Source organism: Schistocerca serialis, chromosome 5, assembly GCF_023864345.2.
Source record: "Schistocerca serialis cubense isolate TAMUIC-IGC-003099 chromosome 5, iqSchSeri2.2, whole genome shotgun sequence".
Classification (NCBI taxonomy): domain Eukaryota; kingdom Metazoa; phylum Arthropoda; class Insecta; order Orthoptera; family Acrididae; genus Schistocerca; species Schistocerca serialis.
In genome coordinates this window covers 517569774-517591306 of record NC_064642.1, presented here as the reverse complement: position 1 = coordinate 517591306, position 21533 = coordinate 517569774, and the positions used below count along the sequence as shown (strand labels likewise).

The 21533-nt window shown below is 44.6% G+C and overlaps 1 protein-coding gene across 2 annotated transcripts in view; it reads left to right on the top strand.

Moving 5' to 3' along the window:
• The window catches only part of LOC126481178 (zwei Ig domain protein zig-8-like), a 183526-nt gene that overhangs the window by 136065 nt on the left and 25928 nt on the right, over window positions 1–21533 (top strand). For both annotated transcript variants that reach the window (XM_050104751.1, XM_050104750.1), the window contains exons 3-4: window positions 4453–4663; window positions 16949–17076. In XM_050104751.1, the coding sequence (XP_049960708.1) occupies window positions 4453–4663; window positions 16949–17076 (339 nt within the window). The remainder of the gene's footprint in view (window positions 1–4452; window positions 4664–16948; window positions 17077–21533) is intronic.

Here is a 21533-nt window from a genome sequence, read left to right as displayed (position 1 = left end):
ATTTAATACAGTGAAATTGAAGAAAGCATGATCGTCTACCTAAAAATCTCAATTGTAAGTCATGTTCATAAATGAAAATCTAAGGAAATTTACTTTAAATTCATTTATAATATGTTGAACATTGTGATTTTTGTTTGTAAACTACATTGTGTTACTTAGCTCACTTAGTAGGACCAAAGGGTTTAAATAGGCAACAGCCATCTTAGATCACGTGAGTGTGATCTCAGGTTTAGTTGAGGCTAGACCTGTGTTGGATTGCGGCTCAGGAGCCGCAGTGCGAGTATGTCGAAATTTTTGTAAGTATTGAGCTTCGGACTTATAGCTTTTCTCCAAGCTTCATGGTCTCGAATCAATTTTTCGTGTCTACCAGCTTTCGCGGACTTGGAAATTTTTGGCGACACATACCACCACTACGCTGGATTTGTAGAAATTTGACGAGTTTATTTCAAGACTTAGGATATTATAGAGGTAGTTCGGACTTGGAACATTTTTCGTGTCGTCCCGCATTCGTCAACTTGACTGTTTCTGTGGATATACTCAGAGAGTGAAGTGAACTTTTAAAGTTTTTGCGAGATTCGTCGGGTGAACTTTGATATTTTCGTGGTGAGAAGAAGTTGAACTAGTTTCGTGTTGAAGTGCACTCGCACACTTGGATTTTATTTCGTGGTGTTGGACATAGTTAACTAGTGATTTAATGATAAGTGAGACAGTGGGGACTTGTGTTTCGGTCATATAAATAGTTTCATAATATCGACCTTCCTTTTGTGATGTGTTCGGACCACTAAATGTGCGTTTAAGATCGCTATCGCAGAAGTTAAGCCCTTGGTGTCTAAATCTGATTTTATTGATACAGTACCATTTCGTGTCAAAGATAAAAATACACCTGTATATTAATGGAAACATCTCGTGTAAATGTGTTGGAGTTTTAGTCAGTAACCCCAACGCGCACTTTATACAGGGTGTTACAAAAAGGTGCGACCAAACTTTCAGGAAACATTCCTCACACACAAATAAAGAAAACATGTTATGTGGACATGTGTCCGGAGACGCTTAATTTCCATGTTAGGACTCATTTTAGTTTCGTCAGTATGTACCGTACTTCCTCGATTCACCGCCAGTTGGCCCAATTGAAGGAAGGTAATGTTGACTTCGGTGCTTGTGTTGACATGCGACTCATTGCTCTGCAGTACTAGCAACCCCGGTACCAAATGAAGAGACTCTTCGTGCTCTTATTGTGGACGGCTGGGATACAATACGCCATTCTCCAGGGCGGCATCAGCGCATCAGGGATTCCATGCGACGGAGGGTGGATGCATGTATCCTCGCTAACGGAGGACATTTTGAACATTTCCTGTAACAAAGTGTTTGAAGTCACGCTGGTACGTTCTGTTGCTGTGTGTTTCCATTCCATGATTAATGTGATTGGAAGAAAAGTAATAAAATGAGCTCTAACATGGAAAGTAAGCGTTTCCGGGCACATGCCCACATAACATATTTTCTTTCTTTGTGTGTGAGGAATGTTCCCTAAAAGTTTGGCCGTACCTTTTTGTAACACCCTGTATAAATACTATTGAACTTTACTGCCTACAAACAGTGGGTTTATGAGGTCTTGGTGCTGGCACCAATAGATGAAAAGTCAGATTTAATGAAACCCTAACACACACTGGGGAGGCTCTCCGTTTAGTGTGACGAGTGTAACAGTTGCTCCATTGTTTTTTGCACTGGGCATTGTTCGTGAGTAATGCACGTGGGGCTCAGAGCAAAATTATGTACTTCGCAGACTGAACGAACGTGAACAAGAGACAGTTGGCGAACTCTAATTGTTTCTTTGTATTATCATAATCCAGCTTAAGACTGTAATTTGGCACCGTTATTCACAGCCCAGCTGCACCATACACATAATCGATCTAACTGATACACTGAGCAGCAAGCGAAGGCGAATCGTCCTAAACCGAAGTCGATGATTCGCCTTCCCTTGTTATAAAGGATACCGCATACAGAAAATTCATGTGACCCATTCTTGAATACTACTCGAGCGTTTGGGATCCGTCCCAAGTCGGATGAGAGGAGGACATGGAAGTAATTTGGAGGAGTTCCTAGATCTGTTACCGTAGGTTTGATCTGCACACGAGAACTACCGACACACTCTGTAACTTGCAGACTGCCAGTTATAGAGCAAGCTGCAGAACGATCCCATTGCCACAAAAAAATGGTTCAAATGGCTCTGAGCACTATATGGCTTAACTTATGAGGTCATCAGTCGCCTAGAACTTAGAACCAATTAAACCAAACTAACCTAAGGACATCACACACATCCATGCCCGAGGCAGTATTCGCACCTGCGACCGTAGCGGTCGCTCGTCTCCAGACTGTAGCGCCTAGAACCGCACGGCCACTACGGCCGGCTCACTGCCACAAATATACATTTCGCGTCAACGACCGCGAAAGCGACAGAAGAGAACGCAAGGCTCGTTCCGGGAACACGCATGCAATTGTCTTTCCCTCGCTCCATTTGCTACTGGAATAGGAAAGGAAACGATTAGCAGTGGTACAAGGTTCCCTCTGCCACACACCGTGTTGTGAGGTTCGAAGTTATAAATGTGGACGCAGATGCACCTGATACTGGATATGGGTGTAATTTAAAGAAAACAAAAATACAATTCAGTTTCACTCAAGTCCACAACGCTACTGTCACACCGGACGGGCCTCGCTTGGCGCCTAGTTACCTCGCCACATGCTAGTCGGTTCACGTTGCTAAACAAACAGGTGTGAACCGCACTGAGCGCAGGCTGTCTTCAGGCCTGGCCTCACAGAATGTGCGGTCTGCGACCTTGGGCCGCGGCGGGCTGGTCGCGTAGTTGAAATGGGAATGAGCGTATGGCTTCGATGGCCTGTAGGCGCCTTCCGGAGAAGTTCGGTCGCCAAGTGCAAGTCTTATTTCAGTCGACGTCTCATTGGGTGACTTGTGCGCCGGTGATGAGGATGAAACGATAATGACAACACAACACACAGTCCCCGAGCAGAGAAAATCTCCAACCCGGCCAGAAACCGAACCCGGGGCCGCTTGCGTGGGAGGCGAGCACGTTACCACCCACATAAGCAGGCGGACCGCGTACATGAAATGCGTCGCTAGTCGCTTGGCGCGTTGCTACACGAACGGTCGTGTTGGTTCTTCATTGCGTGTTCTCTAAGGGCTTTGAAGATTACGTCACTCGACAAACTATTACATAATTTATTTTGTCTCTTCTCTACCATGAAGAAGCATTAATATCGTCAGTTTTCAAAAGAGAAATGCCAACTTGAACTGACCGAAGTTCGACAACAGTTAAATTTTCAAATTTCCTTGGATCAAGAAGGCTTTGCAAAGACTGAGTTTCATTCGTAGAAGGGTGAAAGAACAAAAGAGTGTCATTTTTGATTCTGACCATGTCTTGCTCCAGAATTTCAATTTTTTCCAGTGATCGACAACTGGACGCATTTGCTTGTAGACATTGTGGAAAACATTTTTTTTCTCGTCTGTGTTCAGATGTGTTAATTAGCTGAGGAACAACTGGAAAATCCGCAGACTGAACGTCTTGAAACAGAATGTGTTCGGAGGCCAATGTATTTTGCTTTAGAAATTGTAGCAGTTCCGAAAAGCGGGAGGAGCTTGTGGCAATATCGTCAGCTCCGTCTCCACTTCGTGGAGATATAGTCTGGAGATACATTACCTCTGTGTTAGTGTTTTGTTGTAGTTTTTCTGTAATAGTGGTGAGAAGGATGTCAAACGGTTTTACAAAAAAAGAAATGGTTCAAATGGCTCTGAGCACTATGGGACTTAACTTCTAAGGTCATCAGTCCCCTAGAACTTAGAACTACTTAAACCTAACTAACCTAAGGACATCACACACATCCATGCCCGAGGCAGGATTCGAACCTGCGACCTCGTCTCCAGACTGTAGCGCCTAGAACCGCTCGGCCACTCCGGCCGGCAAACGGTTTTACATTCGTAAATAACCAGGAAATGTGTCTTGAAATTGTCGAAGTTGTTTGTACAACATGTTGAATTCACCTCCTTCAGCTGTCTCAAAATTAATACTTTGTATACAGCATGATGGTAGTTCCCGCAAAAGTTCATATTTCATAGAAATATTTCCTGCCAGAAGCGTTTTCTGAGTCAGCGTTGGATCAGAAGACATTTCCACAGTGCGACCGAGCAACAAGCCTTTGGCTACTGGCATCGATGCTCCAATATGCCCACCAAGCGTGCAGTTACTCGGCACTAGGTGCGTCCGTTACGGCCGTAGCCTAAGGAATGACTCGGGGCTTGCACTACAGGACGTCTCAGTGCTTCATCGTAAAGTGCTTCGCCGAGTGACCAAGAGTTTGTGAGTCCTTTTGCAGCCTGATGTCCATATTGCTGGAAGATTGTCTGTAGCTTGTTAGAAGTGACCAGCAGCACGTTGTCGGCAGGTGTCGTGGGTGCGGCACCGGGATATCCACCTGCTGACGGTGGGCCGCTTCACCTACACGAGCGACCAGCGCTTCCAGGCGATGCACTCGCCGCAGACGGAGGACTGGATGCTGCAGATCCGGTACCCGCAGATCCGCGACTCGGGCGTCTATGAGTGCCAGGTCAGCACGACGCCACCCATCGGGCATTCCATGTACCTCTCCGTCGTCGGTAAGATTCCACCTGTAACCTAATAGAAACCACGCTCTTAGAAAAACTTCCGAATTGTGTATTGATTATACGACAAAATTATACCACTGCTATCAGTTCAAATGGCTCTGAGCACTATGGGACTCAACTGCTGAGGTCATTAGTCCCCTAGAACTTAGAACTAGTTAAACCTAACTAACCTAAGGACATCACAAACATCCATGCGCGAGGCAGGATTCGAACCTGCGACCGTAGCGGTCTTGCGGTTCCAGACTGCAGCGCCTTTAACCGCACGGCCACTTCGGCCGGCACTGCTATCAGTCTACATTGCTGGATGCACATAAAAATACAGGGCGAATCGCTTAAAGCTTTCACAGCAAATCTTGCGGAAATGGAAATTGATAGTCATGTAGGTTTACACAGAATTGGTTTGGTAGTCAAGGACTCGTAATGTCAGCCAATTAACAGATTGTCAGAATATTCAGAGAGTGTATTATTGTGCAAAATTAAGTTTTTTTAATGTAGAAATGAATATTGGCATTAACAGACTAAATGTAAGCTAATTAGAATGTCAGTGGTATTTTTTGTAGGTATCTAGTTCGAGGCACCACCTTATCGTAGCACTGTCCGTGTGGGCGGGAGAGTTAGTGTGCTCCGAGGAAGCTGAGAGCTATATCTGCGGTAGCGTAGTTGCTGGCAGGTCCAACCTAACCGGCAGGTCTCAGCAGAGAAGCCAGACAAATTGTGTCTCACAACGACCCTTCTTATATCCTATATCCTATATATCCTATTCCCTACCATCTCCTCAGTTACTATTCCTTTTCTTTCTCTAATTACGAGGGCAGTTCAATAAGTAATGCAACACTTTTTTTTTCTCGGCCAATTTTGGTTGAAAAAACCGGAAATTTCTTGTGGAATATTTTCAAACATTCCCGCTTCGTCTCGTATAGTTTCATTGACTTCCGACAAGTGGCAGCGCTGTACGGAGCTGTTAAAATGGCGTCAAAACGGATGTGCGTTGCAAACAACGGGCAGTGATCGAGTTTCTTTTGGCGGAAAACCAGGGCATCTCAGATATTCATAGGCGCTTGCAGAATGTCTACGGTGATCTGGCAGTGGACAAAAGCACGGTGAGTCGTTGGGCAAAGCGTGTGTCATCATCGCCGCAAGGTCAAGCAAGACTGTCAGATCTCCCGCGTGCGGGCCGGCCGTGCACACCTGTGACTCCTGCAATGGCGGAGCGTGCGAACACACTCGTTCGAGATGATCGACGGATCACCATCAAACAACTCAGTGCTCATCTTGACATCTCTGTTGGTAGTGCTGTCACAATTGTTCACCAGTTGGGATATTCAAAGGTTTGATTCCGCTGGGTCCCTCGTTGTCTAACCGAACACCATAAAGAGCAAAGGAGAACCATCTGTGCGGAATTGCTTGCTCGTCATGTGGCTGAGGGTGACAATTTCTTGTCAAAGATTGTTACAGGCGATGAAACATGGGTTCATCACTTCGAACCTGAAACAAAACGGCAATCAATGGAGTGGCGCCACACCCACTCCCCTACCAAGAAAAAGTTTAAAGCCATACCCTCAGCCGGTAAAGTCATGGTTACAGTCTTCTGGGACGCTGAAGGGGTTATTCTGTTCGATGTCCTTCCCCACGGTCAAACGATCAACTCTGAAGTGTATTGTGCTACTCTTCAGAAATTGAAGAAACGACTACAGCGTGTTCGTAGGCACAAAAATCTGGACGAACTTCTCCTTCTTCATGACAACGCAAGACCTCACACAAGTCTTCGCACCCGAGAGGAGCTCACAAAACTTCAGTGGACTGTTCTTCCTCATGCACCCTACAGCCCCGATCTCGCACCGTCGGATTTCCACATGTTTGGCCCAATGAAGGACGCAATCCGTGGGAGGCACTACGCGGATGATGAAGAAGTTATTGATGCAGTACGACGTTGGCTCCGACATCGACCAGTGGAATGGTACCGTGCAGGCATACAGGCCCTCATTTCAAGGTGGCGTAAGGCCGTAGCATTGAATGGAGATTACGTTGAAAAATAGTGTTGTGTAGCTAAAAGATTGGGGAATAACCTGGTGTATTTCAATGATGAATAAAACAACCCCTGTTTCAGAAAAAAAAATGTGTTGCGTTACTTATTGAACTGCCCTCGTACCTTAACACACCACTGCCTTGTGGTTGGTCTCGGGAGGGATGAAGGCTAAGGGAGAAAACCCTGAAATAAAATCTGTAGTGGGGCCCCAAAGGCGGTTGGAAGGCGTACTACGTCCCCCTCCGGCAGCTCCTGCAACCGAAGTGATACCAGACGTATTGGCTTGCCTTTCCTCTAGATATTAGCATTTAGGTCGAGAGGGAGACCGTGATGATTGGGCAACTCACGAGTCTTCATATTTATCTCTCAGGCTTTTAGCATCCTGGAGAGGACACTTCAGCGACGTCCAAGGATTTCGGCACAACACGGGAAGAGGCAGTTACCGGTTATAAGCTCTGTCTGATTGGCGTAAGACTAGAGTGCCAGGGGCCACTTCCGACGGAGGGAGAGATCATGGCATATCATTGGACAGCTACCGCTCGCCTCAAGCTGGGCAGCCCCCAGCCAATAAGGTGCTGTCCCGCCACTATCCGCCTGCTTCAAGGGGTGTGTGGAGCTTAGAAGTAATCTTTGACAGGCGGGTTGATGTAGTACACCTACCAACAACAAAAATGAAATAATAAAGAAATCACTGTTTCGTATTGCCACCTGGAATGTTAGGACCATGTGTCCAAGGTACATTGATGATGCCCAAGAGGTTGATTTCATGCGTAAGACTGCCGTAATTGACAGAGAGCTCCATCGTTTGAATGTTGACATTGTGGGACTGCAGGAGACGCGGCTTCCAGACGCGGGCTGTATCAGGGAGGATAATTACACATTCTTCTGGTAGGGGAAGTCTCAAGACGAGCCAAGACCTCATGGCGTAGGATTTGCTGTTAAAAACAATCTCCTGGACTGTACTGTGCCACCATCCGGTGGTGCTCTGAAAATATGCTTCTCAAGCGGCACTGTCAACATCCTAAATGTTTACGCTCCCACCTTATCATCCAGCATGGAAGAGAAGGATCTGTTTCATAATTTACTCAGTGACAGAATAGCCGAGGTACCTAGCACCGAGACACTGTATGTTCTAGGGGACTTCAATGCTAGAGTTGGATCGGATAATGACATATGGCCGAATTGCCTGGGACATCATGGGGTGCGAAAAATGAATGAAAATTGCCAGAGACTGCTTGAAGTTTGCTGCTTTTATGGACTCTGTATTACAAACACATATTTCCATCTTAAGGATCAGCACAAGGTGGAGACACCCGCGCTCTCATCACTGGCATCAACTTGACTTAGTCATAGCTAGGCGTACTGGTCTCAAAAATGTGCTACTGACACGAAGTTATCATAGTGCTGATTGCAACACTGACCACGCCCTGGTGGCGTGCACATTGAGGTTCACTCCTACGAAATGTCACCACGCTAAACCGAGAGGTCATCCCCGTATCAACACAGATCATGTTCATGACACACAAAGAAAGCAGGATTTTGCCAGTAATTTTGAAAGTGCTTTCCCAGGAAATTTGCAAGCAGAAAGGAATGTTTATCAGAAATGGGCAAAACTCTCGGGTGCATTCTACAACTCAGCAGTATTGGCCTATGGAATAAAAGGAAAAAGGAAACAAGGACTGGTACGAGCAAAATTTGGAAGAAATGGAACCAGTCACTAAGGCTAAGGCTTGCTTACAAAAGAAACCAAAATGAAAGAACTCGAGATGGCCTACGAAAAGCAAAGAACAGGGCACAGCAAACATCCAGGAGACGCGCAAATAACTACTGGCTGAATTTATGTGCAGGTATACAGAAAGCGGCCGATTCTGGGGATGCTAAGGCAAAGTGCGATGGTATTATGAAAGCAATTGGACCAACTGTCAGAAAAACAGCTCCTCTGAAGTCCAAGACGAGTGAAGTTATTACTGATGAAGGCAAACAAATGGAACGCTGGGTTGAACACTACCTCAAGTTGTATGCAGCCGAGAATGAAGTTAGCAAGGATGCATGTGACGCCATCAAATAAATGCCAGTTATGGAAGAACTAGATGCAATGCCTACTATGGAAGGACTTAGTAGAGAAAGGCCGCAGGTGAAGATGGGATCCCTGCAGAGGTTATTAAGTATAACAAGTCTGTTCTTCTCAAACATTTATCTTCACTTATCACAACCAGCTGGGAAGAAGGTTATGTCCCGATGAGTATGCGGAATTCGAGGATAGTTACTGTATACAAACAGAAAGGGAACAGAGTGACTGTAACAATTACCGAGGTATTTCATTACTAAGTGTAGCCGGGAAAGCTTATGCAAGAGTTATGTTAATGCGATTACAAATCTTAGCTTCCAGAATTTACCCAGAATCTCAGTATGGCTTCAGGCCCGGCCGATCAATCGTGGATGTGATCTTCTCCTTAAGACAGCTACAAGAGAAATGTCGTGAGCAGCAGAGGCCACTTTATATTGCTTTCATTAACCCTGTTAAAGCGTTTGATTTAGTGAACAGAAATGGGCTTTTCAAACTGTTGCAGAAGACTGGATGCCCACCTAAACTACTACAGATAATTGTCTCTTTCCATGAGAAAACACAAGCAACAATCTGCTTCAACGGTAAAACATCAGAAGCATTCCCTGTTAATAGCGTTGTGAAACAGGGGTGTGTGTTAGCTCCTACATTATATGGGATTTTCTTTTCCCTTCTGCTCAGATTTGCCTTTGAAGACTGTGAGGAGTGAGTGTACCTACATACGAGGTCTGATGGAAGTCTTTTCAACATTGCTCGAGTCAAGGCCAAGACCAAAGTAAATACAGTTGTTATCCATCAGTTGTTATATGCGGACGATGCAGCTCTAGTAGCGAACACAGAAGATGAGCTGCGGCACATAATCAACAAATTATCAAATGCCTGTGAAAAATTTGGTCTACTCATCAGCCTTCAGAAGACTAAGATCATGGCACAGAGTACTACCAACCTTCCATCCATCAGGATCGATGGCAATCCTCTCCAGGTAGTAGATGACTTTACCTACTTGGGATCCACAATATGTAGCAACTTGTCCATGGACACTGAAATGTCTCATCTGTCATGGCTAGATTGAAAAACAGATTATGGAACAACAGACTGCTTACCACAAAAACTAAATTAAAAGTCTACAACGCTTGTATTATAAGCACCCTTCTCTACAACTGTGAGACACGGACAACTCTTCCTACGCATGAATCTCGTCTCAACAGCTTCCGTCTCCGCTGTCTCCGGAAGATCCTTCAGATCTCTTGGAGCGATAGAGTACCAAACACAGAAGTCTTTCATCGTGCAAGCACAACCAGCATCTTTGCACTTCTGAGTCATCGACGCCAAAGATGGTTGGGACATGTCAGGCGCATGGATCCTGAACGGATACCGAAACAACTGCTGTACGGAGAACTTCAGGAGGGTGTGAGGCCAGTGGGACGACCGCATCTTCGTTTCAAGGATGTCTGCAAGAGAGATCCAGAATCAATCCAAGTCGCTGGGAAAGCATTGCAGATGACCGTGTCAAGTTGCGAGTAACTGTGCGCAACGGCGTCAAGCTCTCAGAGGACGAACGCACACAGGAACAAATCAGGAAGAGGACAAAGCGAAGAGACAGAGCAGCTTCTGTTCGAGGTCCCTCAAATTTCACATGTCCAAACAGCAGTAGGGACTGCCACTCTTGAGTGGGACTTTTTAGCCACAGCAGACGCTGCAGACTCTGAACCAAGCATGCTACACCATCGTCCCTCAAGGATGGACGGATGCCATTATTATCTAGTTCGAATATCGCCATGTTTTGAAAATTCCTCACACCGACATTTGTTTGTTCTATTCAACTAGCATTGCTGCTAGGTATGGTTGCTTACAGTGTGCGACTTACTAGTCAGTTAGTGTAGGGCACTCCATGCAGTAGCTCGTGAGTGGACGGTGGGACATACTAATACAGAAAAAGCGGACATGCTCATGGTGCATGGGGAGTGTAGGAAGAATGCAGTTCGTTCTTGTACAGTATACGTGGCAAGGTATCCCAAGAGACCTCAACCATCAATACAATTACACATCTCAAAAAAAGTTTTGGATCACCCCAGTTCCCAGAACTCCTGAAGACAGACGTTGACTGTAGATACTGTATCACAGACACAGTCCCTTTGACTGTTCAGAGATGTTACTAAACCCATTATATGATGTAAACAACCATGCATGAGCAGAACCTATTACTCGGAGGCGGTCCTATAGCCAATCAGATACAATCATTTCACCAGGAAGGACGTACACGGCTCGTGTTGTCTGTAGTTCAACCACGTCTAGACGGTCAATACCGCAGATCGACAGCGTTCGCATTGTTACTTTGTGCCAAGAAGGTCTCTCAACAAGGGAAGTGTCCAGCGATGTTGTTCGGACATAGAGAAGATATAGACAGACAGGAACTGTCGATAACATGATTCGCTCAGGCCGCCCAAGGGCTACTACTGCAGTGGATGACCGCTACCTACGGATTATGACTCGGAGGAACCCTGACAGCAACCCCACCAAGACGAATAATGCTTTTCGTGCAGCCACAGGACGTCGTGTTACGAATCACACAGTGCGCAGTAGGGTGCATGATGCGCAACTCCACTCCCGACGTCCATCTTTGCAGCCACGACACCATGCAACGTGGCACAGATGGGTCCAACAACATGCCGAATAGACCGCTCAGGATTTTCATCGCATGCTCTACACCAATGAGTGTCGCATATGCCTTCAAGCAGACAATCGTCTGATGTGTGAGGCAACCCGCTCAGTCTGAACGCCTTAGACACACTGTCCAGCGAGCGCAGCAAGGTGAAGGTTCCCTGCTGTTTTGGGGTGGCATTATGTGAGGCAGACGTCCGCCGCTGGTGGTCATGGAAGGTGCCGTAACGGCTGTACGATATGCGAATCCCATCCTCCGACCTACAGTACAACCGTATCGGCAGTATATTGGCGAGGCATTCGTCTTCATTGACGACAATTCGTGCCCCACCGTACACATGTTGTGTCCTTCAGACTAACAATATCGCTCGACTAGTGTGTCCAGCATGCTCTAGAGATGTGAACCCTATCGAACATGCCTGGGATGGATTGGAAAGTGCTGTTTATGGACGACGTGACCCACCAAGCACTCTGAGTGATGTACGCCGAATCGCCGTTCAGGAGTGGGACAATCTGGACCAACAGTGCCTTGATGAACTCGGGGGTAGTATGCCACGACGAATACAGGCATGCATCAATGCGAGAGGATGTGCTACTGGGTATTAGAGGTACCGGTGTGTACAGCAGTCTGCACCACCACCACCTCTGAAGGTCTCACTGTATGGTGGTACAACATGCAGTGTGTAGTTTCCATGAGCAATATAAAGGGCGAAATAATGTTTATGTTGATCGCTATTCCAATTTTCTCTACAGGTTCCTGAACTCTCTGAACCGAGGTAACGCAAAGCATTTTGATGTTTGTATTTATCAACCTATTCAACCAGTTACGCAAAATTGATAGTGTAACACCTACACAACGCCGGCCAGTGTGACCGTCCGTTTCTAGGCGCTTCAGTCTGGAACCGCGCGACCGCTACGGGCACAGGCTCGAATCCTGCCTCGGGCATGGATGTGTGTGCTGTCCTTAGGTTAGTTAGATTTAAGTAGATCTAAGTTCCAGGGGACTGATGACCTGATATGTAAAGTCCCTTAGTACTCAGAGCCATTTTTTAACCTACACAACGTAACAAAATCGAACAAGTTACACAAAAAACAATGAATTAATGTTCTTGCTGCTGTTGCAGTTGATCAGCACCATAGGACCCGCGCAGTCGCACAAGGAATTGGCATGAGTCAGGCAAGCGTCCTTCGCAATCTCCATCGGCATAGGTACCATCCTATCACATCTCTCTCCATCAAGAGCTGCGTGGAAACGATTATGAGAATCGTGTTAACTTCTGTAGACGAGTATTAAGACAGGATAGTCCAGATGTATCACATATATTGTTTAATGATGAAGCCACATTTACCAATCGCGTCCAGGTAAACAGACGAAACATGCACTATTGGTCTGTTGACAATGCCCGGTAGTTTCGTCAGGTAGAACGTCAGCGTCCGTGAAGTGTAAAATCGTGGTGACAGATAGCAAATAATCAGCTCATAGGCCCGCTTTTCATAGATGGAACACTGAATGCGAACAAGTAGTGCAGCCTCCTAACAGATGATCTTCCACGGATGCTATAATACGTTGCTCTGCAGAGTAGGAGAAACCTGTGGTACCGACATGATGGCTGTCCAGCTTATAGTGCATGAAGTACTACAACATGTCAACACCAATTATTTCCAAATCTTTGGAAAGGACGAAGGGGACCTATACCTTGGCCGCCCCTTTCCCCGAATTTGCCGCCTCTAGACTTTTTCAGTGGGGAAATCTGAAAGACTCTGTCTACACCCGATGATATGGCACGACGTATTACTGCAACCTGCTCGGATATCACCGCTGAAATCCTAGAACGTGTGCGGCAGTCTTTCGATGGCTGACTGGAAGCGTATATTGCAGCTGTCCGTGGTCATTTCGAACACGACCTGTGATGGTTAAACGTCTCGTTACTGGTCAGAATGCACACAGCTAGCGTATGCGTTAGTGTTGTTCGTCAGTGCTTGTTACCACAGGTATTGTACAAGTATCGGTTTGGAAACTGTTGAGAATACGATATCTCGTAAACGACTCGCACTAGAATCCTAAAACAAACATCACTGCTATTCTAATTTACCCTATATTTAGTTTATTAGTGTCAATAGACATTGTTCCATTTGCAAAAAACAACACTTCCTAAGTATTATTACAATCTATCGACTGGCTAACAATACGAGCCCCTGACCACTAATCCATTCTGTGAAAATCGCACATTAATAGCAGTTTCCATTTCGGCAATATTTCCGGTGCTACTTTTAGATGATTCGCTCTACATATACTCACCTTGAACTGCCATAAGGATTGATTTTCCTATGACAGTCGTATCATCGATCTGTAAGCGAAACCCAGTTAGTACACGCGCGTCCCAACATTCGCACAAGAAGTAATTTGGATACAAAACCAACTTTTATCATTAATTTTATTTATTGGTTCATAAAGCATAGAGTATAGGGATATGTACTGAGTGGCATGTCAGGTAAATGGCATCCACGGATTTCTTGGCACATACGTAGGGTTTTCTTCAAATTTCCCATGACTTGTTTGCATGAATATGGCCGAATTTAGCTAACACAGCGATGAATTGCCTCCTTCAAGGTGTGCGTGGACGTGGTATTGTTGGGGTAAATCTTATACTTCAAAAAACCCCATGATCTGGGCGGCGAATTCTGGTCACCAAAATCAGAGATTACACGGCGAGGAAATGACTCATGCTGTGATTTGTTTCTCGGTATGTACGGCATGTGGCATCAATCGTTGAAGCCACGTGTTGCCTAGATCCATATTTGCAATTTAGGCACAAAAACTGGCTTATCATGTAACTATAGAGAAAAGCAATTAACTGTTATTGTCTGACCAATCGTATTTTCGAGGAAGAATGGTCCGATGATCCCTAAAGCCCAGAATCAGCACCAAACAGTGACAGGACTTGGATGCATTTGTGTTTTCATCAATCATTCGTGGATTTTCTAAATCCTAAATACGACAATTTAATCCATGAACGAAGCCAACGAGATGAAAATAATCCATATTGCTGAAGATGATTTTGTTCCAAAAATCAACATCAACTTGTTGTTCTACAATGCGTTCAACGAACTCTGTTCGCTACGCTTGATCATTAGCCTCGAGTTCTTGAGTCAGTTGAATTTTGTTAGCATGAGGTTTCAAATGATTCATGTGAATACGCCATATGTCCAGCTCTTGACTACGGCGCCGAATTCGTATTCCTGGTCTCTGAACAAAACACTCACGGACTGTTTCCGTGTTTTGTACCGAACGACTTGAAGGACGGCCACAGTGTTCGAGATCACTGATTCATTCAGTCTCCCTGAGTTTTTTATTAAACTTTTCACAGTTGATGAATTTAAATCACTATTCCGGCTGTCTTTTTCTCTTTTAATACTATCAGCAGTTTGCCGCACAAATGGCGCATGATTAAACCTTGCATGGGAATTGGGACACCCTTAATTCTTTAGCTGGAGAGCAATGTCAAGATGACAATAGGGTGTATGCTTGCTTTGTTAAGATCAAAAAAAGTTACTAAGTGATACTGGAAGCTTGAGAATGTAGCTGCGATTGAGAGACAGTAGCATGAGAATGAATAACTGCAGTATTAACAAAATGTTTGATCCATGTAACGGTGTGTGACAGAGGCTTTCCATTTTGAAGTTTCTGCCGCTAGAAAAAAATAACCAAGAGAAGTCGCTGATTACATTTTCCCTTCGATTCATGCATTATACGGCAGTGAGATGTTTCGTTACCACCAACATGGCCCGCCGCAGCTCTATCGTAGGGATGTACGAGAATACCTGAATCAAAATGTACCAGCTTAGTAGGCAGGTGAGAGGACCTGTCGAGTTTCCTGTACCCTCTCCTGACTTCACGCTCCTCTGTTTTTCCTTATGTGGTACAGTGAAAGATGAAGTGGAAGACGTAAACCATGTAACCTGAACACCTTTTCGATTGAAATTCAAACAGTATACGCAGATAGCCCACTGAACAGTTCAATGAGAGCTGTACGGTCTGTCACGTTCGTACACAGCAATGTAGTGTTGCTGAAGGCTAACCATTTGAACACTTCCCTTAACCCGATTTGGAATGTTTAGTTTTACCAGAAAGGACGCATGTATGTACGAAAGTGAATTTCTATGTCAGTTCAAATTGTGTAAATATTTTTACATGTAAACTGTTTTTATATTTCCTCTAGAACCTTCTGCTTGCTGTTTCTGTAGCATAGTTATTTCACATTGAACAGTTTCACAGAATGATATTACATAACAGAAAGTAAACTCATTTTTAAAATAATGATATAGGTTTCAACATGTTCATAGTTCAGTCTTTGCTACGGAAATGTGCAATAAGAAATTGTCCATTGAGTCATTCCTTAGATTACGCTTCTGTAGAATTCACATTACACTTTCTTTCACGTAATGTTTTATGTCAAAATATTACCATACGCTTTAAGATTTACATGTTGGAATCTTGTGTAAATTTGCGTACGTAATCCCGTATGTAGAGTGGCGGGGCGAGTTGCTCTCTCTCACTAAATTATACAACCAGTCCAACTACCTGGATAGGTTTCACGAAATAAGCGTCAAACGAAAAAACTACAAAGAACGAAACTTGTCTAGTTTGATGGGGGAAACCAGATGGCGCTATGGTTGGCCCGCTAGATGGCGCTGCCCTAGGTCAGGCGGATATCAACTGCGTCTTTTTAAATGGGAAACCCCATTTTTTATTACATGTGCGTGTAGTACGTAAAGAAATATGAATGTTTTAGTTGGACCACTTTCTTCGCTTTGTGATAGATGGCGCAGTAATAGTCACAAACGTATAAGTACGTGGTATCACGTAACATTTCGCCATCTAACCTTCCGATTTTCGTAGGACGAAGTTTACAAAGAAAAAGTAAACGTGAGAGATGAATTCATCGTTCGGATTATGAATAGTGCTGCTATCAGAAAACAACACAATGACCACCTCTGTGCACTACATGTCGTGTTGCTGTTACAATTCGGAAGTGTTATGTTGTCAGAGATGGAATTTATGAAAATCAACTTTGTTTGGGCTTCGTTCTAACGGCTGTATCTCCGTAACCAAAAAAAGTATGTATGTAATTTTTTCCGAATTAGTCTACACTACCACCTCCCAAAACATTTACTAATTCTCCTGATAAACGCCAATAATGACATCAGAAGGCTCTGCTCTTTCCACAAAAATCCCATTGCCTCTGAAATTCCAATTATTTACTCTTCATATTCTGCTCTGCATGACTGCTATATTTTATTCTGATGCCCTGTTGCCTTCTTGATATTTCAGTTAATAGTGTATTTTGCTAAACAGAATCAATAATTGCGGGCGACTGATGTACTAGTGGTACGGTGCTTAGTAGTACAGTCAGGTGCAGAGCATGGTCGGCGTGTCGCTTGTCGGAGTACTGAGACTACATTCACAGCAGGTGCTGTCAGCGTGGGTCTTTGCTTGACCGGTGATCAACGTCCACTGTTGCAGAGCCGGTGACGACCATCCTGGGGGAGCCGCACATGTACATCTACCGGGGCAGCACCATCAACCTCACCTGCATCGTTCAGCACAGCCCCGAGCCGCCGCCCGCCATCATCTGGACGCACGACGGCCAGGTGAGTTCCCCATCCCCCATCCCCCTACCCTAATCACGTTACGATCTCTGCCACTGTCTAGACTGGGAAGTGCCGCTTCAATGCATCTCTTACAGCCAGCGCACTGTGGTAGTGATGGTGTGAATAAAAGGGATGCAGGCAGGTACTAAAACACCAGAATCACTACACCTCCAGTCGTCACAGTAGGATATGAGTAGAATGACATGAGAAGTTGCATATAAGTAGTGTGATGCTAGCTGCACTTTCCAGGATATCGAGTCACAGATACTGTTTCCAGGACTGCTTTGGATGCCATCCGGCCCATACCGAAGGGATGGCGAGATGGGACCCCGCCAAGGCCGCAGACACATATCGAGCGCCATATCCGACCGGAAAAAAAACAAAAGCGGGTTAACACTTGACATTCGGCTGACGTAATATTGCGGTGCAAGCGCGAAGTGAGATGTGTGGTGGGCTAATCTTACGTCACGGCGGCTATGATGATTTTTCACGGTGTCAAACGTAAATTTACGGCACTTGCAGACATGTCAGGTCTGCTGATTTTTTAGTTCCTGCTAGATGGTAGTTACGTTATCAATGGAAAAATTTGAATCCTTGTTATCACATGAGTTTTCGTAGGCATTAGTCGACATTCATGCCTTGTCTGTTTCGTGCCTTTTGTGTGATATTTTTGTGGATTTTGTGTTCAAAATGTGCAATGAAGAAGGGAATCGTCTGGAGGAAATGGTTTACAATGTCCCTGACCAGTCTGCGGATGATGAGAACGGAATATTTGATGGTGATTCAGATTACACTTTTATGCTATTATTTTCACAGATTGTGCTGTTTCCTGAAGGTAACTCAAGAAATCAATCCGAACATATGATTGCAGTGAGAGTAATGTTGGACGAAGTATCTTTCCATGTTTCCATTTATCACGCTGTATTCCATCGTGAACGGTCAATTCTGCCGTGTTCTTGTGTTTCGCTAGATTTAAACTGGCAGTGAAAGAAATTTAAACAGGAAGGTCACTTGTTTGCCTACTGCGGTATGTACTGTATTTGAATACCGGAACACCTTTTCAGTTGTTTCTGCTATATTTACTATTACAGTGAAGTTGCATCTGTGAACTGAAAGCCGGCCGTTGTGGCCGAGCGGTTCTAGGCGCTTCAGTCTGGAACCGGGTGACCGCTACGGTCGCAGTTTCGAATCCTGGATGTGTGTGATGTCTTTAGGTTAGTTAGGTTTAAGTAGTTCTAAGTTCTAGGGGACTGATGACCACAGATGTTAAGTCCAATAGTGCTCATAGCCTTTTGAACCATTTGAACCAATCCCATAATATGTTTGTTTAAAGTAGAATCTCCAAGGAACCTAAAGAAGTTTTGAAATTCCAACTACACTTTTGTACACACGAGTTGTACTCGCACATTTTAGCCAGTTCGCATGTAGTACCAGCCAGCTATGTACAAAACTTCCACCGTAAGTATTAAGAATTAACCAGGGAAGTACGTGAGTTCTCCTACTCTTCGTATTCGTATGTTCTGCCCACGAGAAGACGCATTTCTCATCGTCCGCGTCTGTAAACGCACGCAGTTGTCAAAACGTTATTTATGCAGTGTAATTTCGTCCGAGCAACATTTTAAAGACGCAGCTATCACCCAAGAGGGGCATAGTGCTAACACGGTTGATGTGGCAACAGTGCGCTTGGTTCACGCACCTGCCACTACACAGCTCGCTCTTGTTCAGGCGCAAATTGAGATGCGTATAGCGCGTGTGGAGCGACGTAGCGCAGCGCGCATTTTTGTAACTTGACTGGTTCAAATGGGACGGCGCAAACTGCGACGCGAGGCGACTGGAACGCGACACGCGTCTGCGCCGGATCGCGCTGCGTTGTGGTTGTGGCACAGTTTCTCGCTCCACGCGCCACGTGAGCCCTGCGGGAGGGGTTAGGCGGGGAGCTGGAAGGCGGTCCTGCCGTATGTTCCCTTCGGCCTGGCGCATATGGGCAGTGGAAGTATTGCCCAACCGAAAAATACAGCCTTATAGTGTATACTGAATTTTATTATCCCCAAGTAGTGTTTCGCTTTTCGCCGTTTAAGCGCTCCATCCCTTTTCATTAGTACATAATAGTTTTCAGTTACATATACCTGTACAGTTGCTTTGTTTCGTTTATTCTATTTTCAAGAACAATGCACAGTTCAATAACTGGTGAGCCATTAGCCACTGGAATTATATCTCCTGCCTCCACAATGTTTTCCGATCTGCAAGAAGGGACAGACGATTCATCGTGAAGGTAGTGAATAAGGAGGTAAGGAATATCATAAAATCACGTGATTTAGAAGCAAGGCAGGAAAGTAAAACAAGGTTATCTACTTGCTGCCTGTTAGGCTGAGGTATCTCTACGATCGGTTGCAAAAGTCGAAAAGGCGTAATTTCCACAGACATGACCCCTTAGTGCACGTGGTAAAAGTGTCCAAGGAATGAAGTACGTAAGTTTCACTATCGTTACTTGGATATGGATGCAATGAGTGACTTTGTACTATGTACATGTCGACATCACATTTCCACTGCAAGTTAGGAACAGTCGAAAAGCAGTCACAGATAACAATGTTTTAATTGGCTCGCCGTCTTGAGGAAAAGCATTTCAGTTGCTACATACACATTGTCAACATTAATAACATAATTATACAACAGGCTACACAAATGAAAAATATAATCGGTATTATTACGAAAGTATGAGTATCCTGAAAGAGTGTGGTAATTAAATATACTTAATTTGTTGAAATGTATTGCTGACAAAGGCAGATCTACTTTCATAACAATGCTTTTCGAACTCTCACTGACAAGGCACACCTGGCTAGCTTCCGAGTTCCTTTCGCCCGCATTATGCTCGGCTGCTCACAATGCACTGATCATTGTGTTGAGCGACAGATCAATTGTTTATTTTTCTCAGTAACAACAATTTTATTCTGGATTCACACATAGTCAGTTTGGCAAGCCGTAGGTGAGTAACCAGCATCTGGCACGTGCCTATCATTCCACCTGAAGGGAATGGTCGTCGTTATTTTAATACTGCTCAGATCAGGAGAAGGAATAAATCCTTTGGTAAGTTTCCATTCCAGACGTTCAGTGTTAAAAATACGATGGTTTACGGGGATTCAGCCAAAATTCCGACAGAATTAGCAACTTATTTTTGTGTGAATTGTTAACCTATTCTCATTCGAAGAAGCATCACCGTTTATGAGTAACGGCCACATTTCTCTTGTTGGCTGGTTTAATTGTACTTCCCGTGCCAAAACTGTAATTTGCACAAACTAATCTCACAGCGACAGAATTCTGAAACACAGTGCCTTATTAAACAAGTAATTGGCAATCAAAGGGCCCAATAGTACACGAAAAACCCTGTACTGTCGGTTTGCAGTAACATAAGAAGCTTCATGTTTATTTTTATACTAGGAAACTCTTCTTTCACTAGCTGTCGATAACTCTTAAAAAATTACAGTGACTGGTGCGAAAAAAAATAAATAAAAAGGGAAGTGTAACTACTGATATATCGCCAAAGATAAGAAAGTTACATATGTTTACGAATTGGCTAAATACTCTCCTCCTTGTGTGCTATCATACGCCAAACTGTCGTTTCGATGTCTGGTGTGGTTTAGGAGATACGAGAGACGTAGTGAATGTTTCATAATCGCGGGCATCAGATCGGGAGTGAGCGCGCTACATAAGATCCATTTTCTCGAGATCGGAGGCAGATAGAGACTTCCTCCCAAGTCTAAAGAAAAATTCAACATGTTAGCTAAATTTAATACGTACCAACATATGGTGTAATACGCACCAAACGCAAAATCATAGCGACCCCTATTTTCAATTGCAAACGTTTCGAACTTTGCGTAGCGTCTTAATAAAATGCGTATACCACAATAAGTATAACCATTAGCGAGATTATGGGCACTTGAGCACGTGGCTGACATGTAACGCTACAAGCAAAGTAAAAATGAAATATTTTTAATGAATAGTATCTGCAAAATTTTTTGAGAAAGATTACAATTTGCGTGCGCTTCGTTACTGTCAGCGCAGAGCTTCGCCAACCGGCGTAAGTGTCTCAATATGCGTTGGACCCGCGCGACACGTGCGGAACGTGTCCGTCGCGCTGTAGTGAGTGCAGTGTCACGTCACAAGTGCTATACGCGTCCAAATTTGCCCTTAGCCTAGAGTTCTTGCTCCTGCCTGGCGTAGAGCCTCAAAGAATGGCGAGAGAGCAGATATGCTATTTGACGGAAGTCTTCCGATTTTTGCGCGTTTATGGCGACTAAGAACTAGATTAGGAGCGACGGTGTAAAAAGAAAGTGAAAACGTAGAGTAGATATGTACAGTAATTTACTCGTTCCTCGAGCGAGTACTTTGTTGCTCCCAAGAAAATGCAAACTAAAATTAACATAAAGATAAGTTCTGGAAAGAGACATTGTTATAAGTTT